This window comes from Herpailurus yagouaroundi, unplaced genomic scaffold (assembly GCF_014898765.1).
Source record: "Herpailurus yagouaroundi ecotype Mexico unplaced genomic scaffold, PumYag 348, whole genome shotgun sequence".
NCBI lineage: Eukaryota > Metazoa > Chordata > Mammalia > Carnivora > Felidae > Herpailurus > Herpailurus yagouaroundi.
The window spans coordinates 8,856-20,122 of NW_024412565.1; the positions used below are offsets into that span (position 1 = coordinate 8,856).

At 59.9% G+C, this 11,267-nt stretch overlaps 1 protein-coding gene across 1 annotated transcript; it reads left to right on the forward strand.

Annotated features, from left to right (window-relative positions):
* Positions 1–2,281: 2,281 nt before the first annotated feature.
* POLRMT (RNA polymerase mitochondrial) lies at positions 2,282–11,256 on the forward strand (the record flags this gene model as incomplete). The annotated part of the gene is made up of 7 exons (XM_040462559.1): positions 2,282–2,418; positions 2,952–3,050; positions 5,502–6,109; positions 9,482–9,612; positions 9,736–9,928; positions 10,726–10,875; positions 11,074–11,256. Coding segments are annotated over exons 1-7 (1,452 nt in total), but the record flags the coding sequence as incomplete, so codon positions are not given.
* Between the last annotated feature and the right edge of the window lie 11 nt (positions 11,257–11,267).

Below are 11,267 nucleotides of genomic sequence, written 5' to 3' on the forward strand. Positions count from 1 at the left end.
ACAATTAAGATTTTCAGATGAGGAAATCATCCCAGTGGGCCGTAAATACAGTCACAAGTGTCCTTATAAGAGAAGCAGAAGAGGGAGATTTGACATAGACACAGAGGAGGCCACGTGACCACGGAGGCAGACACTGGAGGGGCTCAGCCACAGGCCAAGGGACGCGTGGAGCCCCCAGAAGCTGGAGGAGGTGGGAAGGACCCTCCCCTGGAGCCTCCAGTGGGAGCACAGCCCTGCCACACCTTTATTTCAGCTCACAGATACTGACGTTGCCCGTCTGGTCTGCAGAAATGTGAGAGAATAACTTTCTGTTGTTGAAGGTACACGCAGCCCTAGGGGGCTGATACCATCTCCTCCCATCTAGAGATCCTGGCCTTTCTCCACCTTTCTCAACATGGACACAACCCAGGCTCATCTGAATGTCTCATGGCACGAATCTGACCAAACATTTTGGGTCAGAACCCGACATAAGCAAACAGCTTCTGAAACACGGTGTTGCCCAAATTCCAACCTCTGACGCTGTGTTCCCCGTTTAATTACATCTGCCTCCACCTGTCCTGTGTGTTATTCATATTTTTCTTACCTAAGTTTTACAAGGAAACTTGATGTCACCATCAGGAGTGGAAAACCAGAACCACACACAGACATGATTGACGATAAGCCATAAAAAGAAACACTGAGGAGACGACCATGTGACAAATTCTCAGACCGATAGGATCACAGCCAGAGAGCTGAGGTAGGAGTCAGATGTAGGCAGCACTCAGCAAGACCTCCTGTGCCTGAGTGGGAGCAGAAAGAACTTTCTCACTGCTAAGTTCCAGGACCCTGGTTCCAGGGGAATATGCTTTAGGGCATCTGATGCCCCGTTGCATATAAGAGACGACCAAGGCATCAAAAAAGGCACACCGATTCCAAAGTCTAGGCTTCCAGCACAGGTTCCTGGCTCTGCCAGACTGAGGGGGGTCCGAGGGGGGCGTATCTAGGTCTTGGGGAGACCAGGCCATACTGATTCAGCCCCTCAGGGCCAGGAAGGCCATCCCAGGAGTGAGTCAGATCTGAGGTCGAGGCCCCTGGGGCATCTTGGAGTGGGTTGGGGCAGGTTTGAGAGGACGCTGCTGTCTGCTGAAAACATTCCCAGCCGGTGGAATCATACTGCACAGGCCCGCGTGGGCAGCTGCGTCTGGAATGTGCTTTCAAGAGGCCGCCAGGCCGAGGAGGCTGGCCCTTCTAGAGCACAGGTCCAGCTTCCACTCTGGGCTAATGTGATAACCAAGTCTGAGAGCCCAAGGGCAGGTGGCAGCTTGAGCTGAAGCCCCTAAGGCCCACTGGCCTGGACCCTTGAGAACTCCTCCAGCTTTGTCTTAGCTTCTTCTTCCTAACCCCCTCTCTGCTCAAGTTTCTCCAGGTATCCACACCTGACTCTGCCTCAGGGCCTTTGCACTTGCGGTGAACTCTGCCTGGAACACAGTTACCCCAGATACTCTTAGTTTCATCCTTCCATGCCAGCTGATGCTCCTCTCCCCCCCGCCTCAGTTTCCCAAGTGCCTTCCTGGTCTGATTCTGAAGCTCTGGCTCTGACTACTCCCGAGTGAGACCACCCTGAAGATCAGGACTGGGAACTTTCAGGCTCCGGGCTCATTCCATTTTTCATCAAATCAGTTTAGTAGGTTGCTCTGCTTTTCACGCCCTGCTCTGCTCCTGTCCTTGGGACTGGAGGGAGTGGACGAGGGAGACGTCCTGGAAACGACGTCCCTCCCAGCTGCCCCTGGTCTGGGGCTGGGAGTCAGACAGACCTCTGCCTTCACTGCGGTCTCCCTAATGTTGGGGCAACTTGCTCGACCTCTCCCAGCCTCAACTTCCTCCGCAATAAACTGGGGCTAGTCATAGTTGCCGCTCCAAAGTCAAAGTCGGAGCAATGAAGATCGCAGACAGGAATCTCTAAAATGCAGAATGCTGTCTTAACTATTTGGCGACCATTCCTTTAGGAAAGAAAAGAAAGAAGAAGAACAACAACAACAACAACAACAATCCGGCTTCCCGGTCCTCCCGAAGACGCCTTAGAGTCACCCCGGGTTACCCAAGCAACGGCTCTGTCCCGCCCCTCCCTGGCAGGAGGAAGAGCCAATTAGAGGGCTTTATCGGCGCATGCGTCGGAGACTCCCGGGCCCCGCTGCTCCCTGGGAATCGTGGTTCCGGCTGCCTCCTCTCGCCGTGAGGTCCCTTCACAGCCGCCGTAGGCTGTGGAACTACAACTCCCGGCAGGCGCAGGCGGCGCAGGCGCGGTGTGGGCGGTGCGAACAGCGCGGGCGGCGCGGCGGTCGGCGTGCGGAATGTCGGCGTTTCGCTGGGGCCGCAGCGCGTCCGGTCTCCGGAGGGCCCTGTGGCCTGCGGGCCCCCCCGGCCCCCTGGCCGAGGAAGGTAACGCGGGGGAGACCCGAGGGTGACGCCATGGCCGCTGCCACAGCCTCCTCTCCCCACGGCCGTGACCTTCGGCTTTTAGGTCCCCGGGATCCAGCAACCCCCCACCTTTGCTCCTTGCCCAGTGTGGTTCTGTGGAACCCATTGGCTGGACCCCGCTTTCACTCGCCCTTAGGCCACTCCCCCGATGGGGATCGGCACAGCACTTTGACGCTTGACTCTTGGTTTCTTTTGGAGTCCCCTGACCCCTTCTTTGCGACTTAGGGCCCTTGACCTTTGAACTCTCACAGCACCTTTAGTTGGAGGAGCCCTTTATGTTGATCCCACGCCCAAATTTCTTTTCTGTAAGGTCCCCTTCACCTTTTACCTCTTGGGTTCTTTCCAACGTGAGGCCCGTGACCACTGACGGTTTGCAATGAATTTAGAGCTCTTTTGCCCCAGGATCCTGCGATTTCTGTCCACACGAGGCCCTCCCAGCTCCCCAGGCCGCGGGCCTCCTTCTGCCTCCCTCAGCCTCTCTCTTTCGCCCACAGGGGCCCTCAGTGGTGTCTGGGGCCGCAGAAGGAGCTTGTCCGCCAGCCCTTGTGAGCAAGACCGCCGGAAGGACTGGGGCCACGCGGAGCTGCTGGAGGGTGAGCCCAGACCCCCAAGGCTTGAAGGCTTGGAGCCTGAAGCCCCTCCCCTCTGTCCCCCCGCCCCTCCCAGCCACGGGCACTCTGCTGGGGGGTTACCTCCCCGTTTCCTCACAGTGACACCACGAGAAGGGCTGCATTCTGCAAAGCAGGGTAACCGAATGGTTCCCCTGCCCTCAGTGTCCTCATGCGGATGGTGACAGGAAGCTTGTGCTGTACACAGAGGGCTGTTGTTTCCCTTTCCCCGAACCCTGCAGGCGCCCCTACTCTCCTGGTGAGGCCCAACGTGGTAGCTGGAGAGGCTGGCCCAAGGCTGCACGAACTGCTCCTGCAGAGTCAGGATTCGAATCCTGAACTGACACACGTGCCCTGGCTCGGCTGTCTGGGCTTGGGCGCCCGAGGGGTCCAGTCGGGGTCCTGCCATCTTCACAGCGTGGGACGGCCGGCCCAGTCCCGGCACCGCCACAGGGAGGTGGGGGCGTGTGTGTTCCCTCACTGGAGCCCCCCAGACCATGGCCACTGCTTCCTGCTTCCCCCCTGCCCCGCGTCTCCAGTGTGTCTAAAAAGGAAAAGTTTGTTTCAGGAAATTCTGAACATAGAGAAGTAGAGTACCGTCGTCCTCAACAGCAACCTTCTTTCGTTTCTTACTCACTACCTAATTGTCTTAAAGCCCGAGTATCCTATGTTCAATGGAGGAAGGTTCTGGAAGTCTGAATCACATTACATCACTCTCCAGCCTAAAAACCCGCCAACTCTGTCCTCTAGCATAGGAAAAGCTAATACCCCCCCCCCCCCCCCAAGTCACAGGTCCATGTGGCCTTTGCCTGCCTTGTCATCCAAAGGCACTGTTGCCACCGCGGGGAGAAAAGCTGTGCGCACAGCCACGTCATGTCGGCCTCACCTCCTCGACAGACACGGGTGCCCCACATGCACGCCCCACGTGTTGGCTCCTACAAGGGCCAAGGCCTCCCTGCCTCTTCAGTTTACTCCAGCAAGTCTTTGTTGGACCGAGGCTGGACTGCGTGGGTGCCGCTGGTCCTCAGTAGTATTTGCACAGTTACCTAAGAACTAAACTCCATCCGTAACCCCCAAATCCCAGTCCCTTGTGGACACGTGCAGAGCAGCAAATACTGGAGCTGCCCGATGTCCCCGTCCCCAGCTGGGGTTGAAGCAGGTGACACACTGGCCTTTTGTTTTAGCACATATTGTAAACAAGTGTCCTTCTCAAGGTATGTGTAGTGCCACGTTTCTGCATTTTGGGGGCTGTCTGTTGCTGATTTTGCTGTTTAAAGTGGTCCCCAAGCATAGTGCCACGGTGTTTTCTACTGGCGTAAGTTCGAGAAGGCTGTGATGTGCCTTTTGGGGAAAATACACATTTTCGTTTTTTATTTTTTTAATGTTTACTTAATTGATTTGAGAGAGAGAGAGGGAGACAGAATCCCAGCTAGGCTCCACACCAACAGTGTAGAACCCAGCACAGGGCTCGAACTCACACACTGTGAGCTCATGAGCTGAGCCGACATCAAGCGTCAGACGCTTAACCGTCTGAGCCAGCCAGCCGCCCAGAAATAGGTGTTTGCTTACAGTTGCGGTGCCGTTGGCTGTGGGCTCAACGTTAGTGAATTAACAACGTATGTGAAATAAGGCATCTTAAACAGAGGGACACTGAAGAAGGTTACGTGTTGATCTGTCGGGGACTCCCGTGATCTGTGAAGCCGTTGTGACGCAGGGCTAGCCATGGCACCTGACTCTGCAGGAAACTCCGGTCATACCGATCATAGCGATCAGGAGTAGAGTGTGCAGAGGCCCTGAGGCCATTGTGGCCACAGCCTGGGGGGCGTGGGGGGAGGCGAGGGCAGGGCCCCTGGGGCACCTGGATGGATTCTGAGGCAGCGCCACACCTCTGAGGGTGTGCTGACAGGCTGGGTGTGGAGGCTCGGACGATCTTAAGGGTTTTTTGGCTGAGGGCCTGCAAGGACCACGCCGCCAGTGACAGTGACAGCCAGTGACGATGACACGGAGGGGCAGGTTTTGGGAAGTTGAGTCAGGCTGTCGCAGAGGTGCTGAATGAGTCGGTAGGGTGTATGCGCCTGAAAATTGGGGGACATACATAGTACTGAGACCTCGAGGGGTGCCTGGGGGGCTCAGTCGGTTAAGCATCCAACTTGGGCTAAGGTCATCATCTTGTGGTTCACGGGTTCGAGTCCACATCGGGCTCCGTGCTGACAGCTCGGAGCCTGGAGCCTGCTTCCGATTCTGTGTCTCCCTCTCTCTCTGCCCCTCTCCCGTTCACGCTCTGTCTCTCTCAAAAATAAATAATCGTTTAAAAAAAAAAAAAGAACCAAGGCCCCGAGAGTTGGCGAAGCCAGCCACCCCCCAAAAACCGCAGGTCTGAAGAGGTTGTTGCTCGCACGGGGGTCCCCCTGACATCCTCGCCCTTCGCCCCCACAGTGCTCGAGGCCCGGGTGCGGCAGCTGCAGGCCGCGCATGTGTCGGAGGTGACCGTGAGGAGGCCCCGCCCGGCCCGACTCCCAGAAGCGGGCGGCTTCCAGCCACGCAGGAAGGCCCAGAAGGGAGGCGAGGGCACCGCCCCGGGGCTCGGCGGCCACTGGGCGCAGAAGCTGGACCAGGAGAAGTGGGCGATGCAGAGGCGCAAGCAGCGGCTGCAGGCGAAGCTGCAGGTGCAGGCCCAGCAGCTGGCCTGTGAGCACAGGCTGCGGATGGTGCCCCAGCTGCTGAGCGCCCCGCTGGCCGAGCGCCTGCTGCGCTGGGAGCAGGAGACCCCCCGGAGCCCCTGGGAGGAGCAGCTGGCGCGGCTGCTGCGGGAGGCGCCGCGGAGGCTGAGCTGCGAGGCGGAGCGGGCCCACGAGGCGGGGGGCGCCCCCGCGCGGCTGGAGGCCCAGCAGCAGAGGCTCCTGGCCTTCCTGGAGTGCTGCCTGCTCTCGGGCCACCTGCCCCTCGCCCACCACGTGCTGGTCACCTGCCACAGCAAGTGGCGGCAGCGGCGGGTGCTCACGCTGGCCGCGTACAACACCGTCATGCTCGGCTGGGCTCGCAAGGTGAGCGGCGGCCCCGGGGGAGGGGCGTCTGCGGGGTCCGCCGGGCCCCACCCGGGAGCGCCTGGTCCGAACCCGGGGCTCTGAGCCCCAGAGGCCGAGTCCTGTGCTTGTTACCGTCCTGATGATTCTCGTGGCTTGTCAACCATAAGTCCCACATGGCCCTCAACGGAGATTTCCCAAAACAGCCAAAAGAGAAGGAGGGAGTCCTGCTGAACGTTTTAGTCCCTTTCCTTCTGGACGCCTCGACCGGGGCCTCTGTGCCTGACTGGTGTGAGGGGTGCTTTGGCCTCCGGGGGAGTTTCCAGGTCCTTCTCGGGACAGCGACTTCGCTGCTTTAGGTGGGGCTTCCTCGGGTGAGGGGTTAGCTCAGCGCGTCTCGATGCGGGCGTTCGTTCGTGGCCGTGGGGTTCCCTGCGGGGTCCGCTCTGGCCATGCCCCGTGTCTCTCCAAGTGTCATTAATTTCCCCGCGGCGGCGGCGGCCCGGGCTGCTTGTTCAAGAGTGTTCTTCACGTGGCCTCGCAGGGGCGCAGCTCTGAGCCCCCTCCCTGTGCTCAGGCCCGAGGCAGAGACCGTCGCGTGGGGACCGAGGCGCCGGCTGTGAGCGTGGGCTTGTGGCCGAGACCGCCGGGCCTCACTCGAGGACAGGACAGCAGGCCCAGGGGCCACCATCGCTTTACGTCTGCGTCGGCCCGTGGCGTGGAGATGCCCGGTCCCCACAGGCGGCAGTCACGTTTGTCTTCGTCACTGGGACGCACTAGCTTCAGGGAGTTAGTGAAGGCAAGAAGGTCGTTTTCTTCCCCCCAAGGTCACAGGGCCCTGTTACAGCGGGACATTTCTGCCATTGGCACGGGCACCAGCTTCCTGCATTTGCGGCGATGACCAAAACCTGGGTGGCTTAAAGTGACAGTTATTTTTTTCCAGTCCCAGGTCAAAGCGGGCGGGGCCACTGCCTTCCTGCCTCTTCCAGCTCCCGGAGCCCCTGTGGTCCTGGGCCTGTGGCTGGGTCCTCAGGCGTCTCCAGGTGTCCCGCATCTGCCCTGTCCTCACACTCCTCACGAGGCTTCATCTGAACTCATTCCGTTAGCAAAGATTCCTCAGGGGCCCGTGTTATGAGGTCCCGAGTAGGTGGGGGTTTGGGGGCATTGCTAACCCCGTCCCAGGCGCGTCCTGCATCGTGCGTGGACTGCACAGGCATCCTGGGCTCCGGAAGTCATGGTTTCTGGGTGGCCTGCGCATGCGGGATGGGGCTTGGCTGTTACCCAGAGCCCAGCCTGAGTCCTGTGGCTGCCGCTTGCTCACCGTGTGGCCCACACCTCCCACTTCTCTCTGAGCTTCGGTGTCCCCACGTGTAAGGCAGAGGGGCCTGATTTAGAGCCTCAGCCACCGTGTCCGCGTGCGCGCGTGTGTGCCTCTGTAAAGCGTAAAGGTGAGACGGCACGTGGGGTTTAGACACGCTTCCTGTAGACCAGCGCTGTCCGGCGGGGGTCCCTTCCCCGTTGGCACGTTCACCTGCTCCGGCTGCGTGTGACCCCCGAGCATTTGCAGAGCTGAAGGTTTAAACGTGGTGGCTACGTGTGGCCGCTGACGGCCAGTAGGGCGGCCTGGGCGAGGTCCTTGAGACAAGCGCCTGAAAACCCGGTTGCCGGCACCGTGGTCCCTGGTGTGGCGGCACGCCTTGGATGAAGGCAGCAGGAGCTGGGGGCGGGGGTGGGGGGTGCTAGGAGCCTTGTTTTCTCCAGCGGGTCTGCAGCGGCACAGACCTCCAGTGGTCCGGGAAGCAGCTGCAAGAGAACGTAGCACGTACAGCAGAACCTGGACCGCGAGGAAGCTGTTCCGCGAGACAGGCAGACGTTCCTGATACCTTCTCACTTGGTGAGCGAGCGAGGTCTTGCAGTTCACTAGAACGTGACGCCGAGTGTCACGTGGTCGCAGCTGAGCCAGTGGTTCTCTGCGGGGGGTGGGTGATCATCGCCCACGCTGGGATGCTCAGTCTCGTTGGCAGAACTCAGTGAGTTTTCAGAACGTTGGCGCTCGTGTATTTTTGTCCCCTCAACGCACCTGCGGACAGCCCTTTGCTTTTCCATCCAAGAGCGAGCTCGGGAACGCTCTGCTTCATTCTAGGTCTGGCCGCCTGCAGATAGGGACCTTGTCCTCTGCTGCCTCACTGCCAGTTACGTTAAGTATGGCACGTGACAAAAGTTTATTAATCACGTGCTGTAGTCAGCATCAGCGGCAGCGTATACAGTGACCCCCACGCAGAAAAAGGTTGAAGAGAAAGGCGGTAAGAAGGAGATGATTCTGGTGGAAGTCGAAGGAAATCATTGGAGACTATGAACGAGGTATGCGAGGGGCTGAAATTGCAAGATTTTACAAGAAGCCTACGTCTGTACCTCGCCTGCGGAGGAGGAGGAAAAGGCGGAGGAATCCCTCACTTCAAACGAGATTAGGGAGATGTGTGAAGTGTGGGAACCTGCAAAATTGTGTAGCAAAGCACCGCCCGAATAAGGCTGTAGCAATGTGAGCAACGGGTCTGTTTAACGACAACGCGATGTCCCGTTTTTGCGAAACCCTCAAGAGGAGGCAAAGCAAGCGTCACCGGGGAGGTTCCCTGTTAAAGCCTCAGGAAAAGAAGAAGATTGCATTGAGCCGATAGATAGCAGCGATTCCCTTAGCGATAGTGACAGTTGTCCTGCACAGTCACCCTCCTCTCTATCGTCTCCCTCGCTCCAGCCACGGAGGTTCTCAAAGGTAAATGCAGGTTAATGTGTATCTCTTTATACCGTGAATTATATTATTTTCTATTACCTTACAGTACCATAATCATTTTTTACATGAATATGTTTGGATTGTGCGTTGCCATTATTTCTCATGGGGAAATCGCTTTGACATACAAGTACTTTGGATTACAAACATGTTTCTGGAACGACTTATGCTCGCAAACAAGGTTTCCTGTACTTGGAAATGAACGGAGGCCTGAACGCGGCGTGCCTCCAGCCGGGGGGTGTCGGAGGGAGGTTGACAGCCACAGCGCCTGTGTGAGAGAGGCCGCGCTCAAACCAGGGACAGGACTAGCACTTGCGGAAACGGGGAAGAGGTGGGCTAACCCCGGAGCAGGCGGGTGGAAGACAGCACACGGACGCACAGAACACTGAAGAGCCTCTTGTAGCGGCTGGAATAGTGCACGTTCACATCCACGGTATCAGCACCTCTCCCATCGGGAACCCAGCCCCCACCTGGTCCCGCCGTGGTGTCACCGAGCGCCTGCGCTGCACTTGGCCGGCAAGCCTTTTCCTAATTTGCTGGCTGGAGAGCAAGGTCTCAAGGGACGGGCTGGCCACCCCAGGACCCTCACCCCAACTTGGTCTCCCCAGGGCTCCTTCAAAGAGCTGGTTTACGTGTTCTTCATGGTGAAAGATGCCGGCCTCACCCCAGACCTCTTGTCCTACGCAGCTGCGCTCCAGTGCATGGGACGGCTGGACCAGGACGCCAGGACCGTCCAAAGGTGGGTGGGCATCGGGCCCTTGCTGGGGCCCGGGCCGCCCAGAAGGCCCCCATGGCCGCCTGGCGCTGAGACCTGCAGGGTGTTGGGGGCTGCCCATCCCTTAGGCACCATGCGCCCCCACAGGTGTCTGGACCAGATGGCCCAGGATGGGCTGCGGCTGCAGGACCTCTTCTCCAGCGTGCCACTGTGCCAGGAGGAGCAGGCCGCGCTCCTGCAGGCAGTGCACAAGGCCCAGCCCACCTTCAGCCCTCCTCTGCAGCCCCAGCCCGAGCCCCAGGTCAACACCTCACCCCTGCTCAGGGAGATCTACGCCAAGGTGAGAGGGCCCTGACACCCATGGGGGGGGGCGTGTCCTGTTGGGGATGAGCCGGGACCACCCTGTCCTTGTGGAGTCTCCTCGTCTCCTCCTTTAATTTCTCTCGGAGCCACCCGCGTCCCAGGGATGCCCTCCCTGCTCTTCAGAGGCCAGACGAACCAGACTTGGCAAGTCTCAGTCCCCACCGGGGCCCTGACCCTAAAGAGTAAAGCCGGAAGGTGCCACAGCCTCGCCGTTGGGTTCCCACCCAGAGGCTCAGCGGCGGGCAGAGCACAGGCGTCATACCAGAACTGGGTGTAGACAGCCCGAGCTTTGGCCGGCCTCAAGCAGCAGGTGGGCAGTGTGGCCGGGGCTCTGTCCGCTGTGCAGTCATTAGAAGACCTGCCTTGTGTGGGCCTGTGTGTGATTCTCAGCGTGCTGGGTTTTGCGGTTTTCAATTTCTCTTTTTGGATGGGTCACACATTTGCACAGTTTCCAGTGTAAACACGAGCTCACCGCCCAGAGACCTGAGCTGTGTCTCCCCAGGTAGTTCCCACCCCCACCCAGTGAGGCCGGGCAAATGCTGGGTGGCTGTCACGTGCTCTTTGGCACCTTGCTTCCTTCCATCCTCTCGGATGATTTTCCGGGGACTCGGAGAAGCAGATGTGGCTCTGCGGGTGGGGGTCCTGGACGTGCAGGCCGGACAGCTGCTCTCGTGGGCCTTGTGTGTAGGAGAGTCCAGCCTGTGGGGGCCTGACCTCCTGCTTGCCCCCCCCCCCCCCAGGAGGGCCCCGTGTCATACTGTCCCCACCCCGCAGGAGGGCCCCGTGTCATACCCCAAGCTGCACCTGCCTCTGTGGAAGCTGCAGACCCTCTTCCAGCAGCAGCTGCGTGTGGAGATGGCCACCACCGTCACTGTGGAGTCGGTGGAGAAGGCCCAGCTGCTCACCAAGGAGGTCCTGCACGCGGTGAGAAGCTCGGCTGAATCGCAGCCCCCTGGGGTCGGGCGGGCGTGGGGCCGGGGCAGCCCGTGGGTCGCCCACCGCCGCGAGGAGAGTGCGAGGTGGGCCACGTGGCTCGGGAGGACCCCTCCTCCGGGGTCTCCCCACTCCTCCCCCCCCCCCCCCCCCCCGGCGGTGACTCCTGTGTCCGCCCCGCCCCCGCAGCGGAGGACCCTGAAGCAGCTGCGCACCGCGTGGGTGGAGGCGCTGTGCGCGGGGCTGCGGGACGTGAAGGCCAGTGAGGCCCGCGCCGCCCGCTCCGGCCGCCCCACGCTCTTCCCGTACCTGTGTCTGCTCACCGAGCGGGAGCTCGCCAGGCTGCTGCTGCAGGTGGGGCGTCGGCGGGCTTGGGGGGGGGG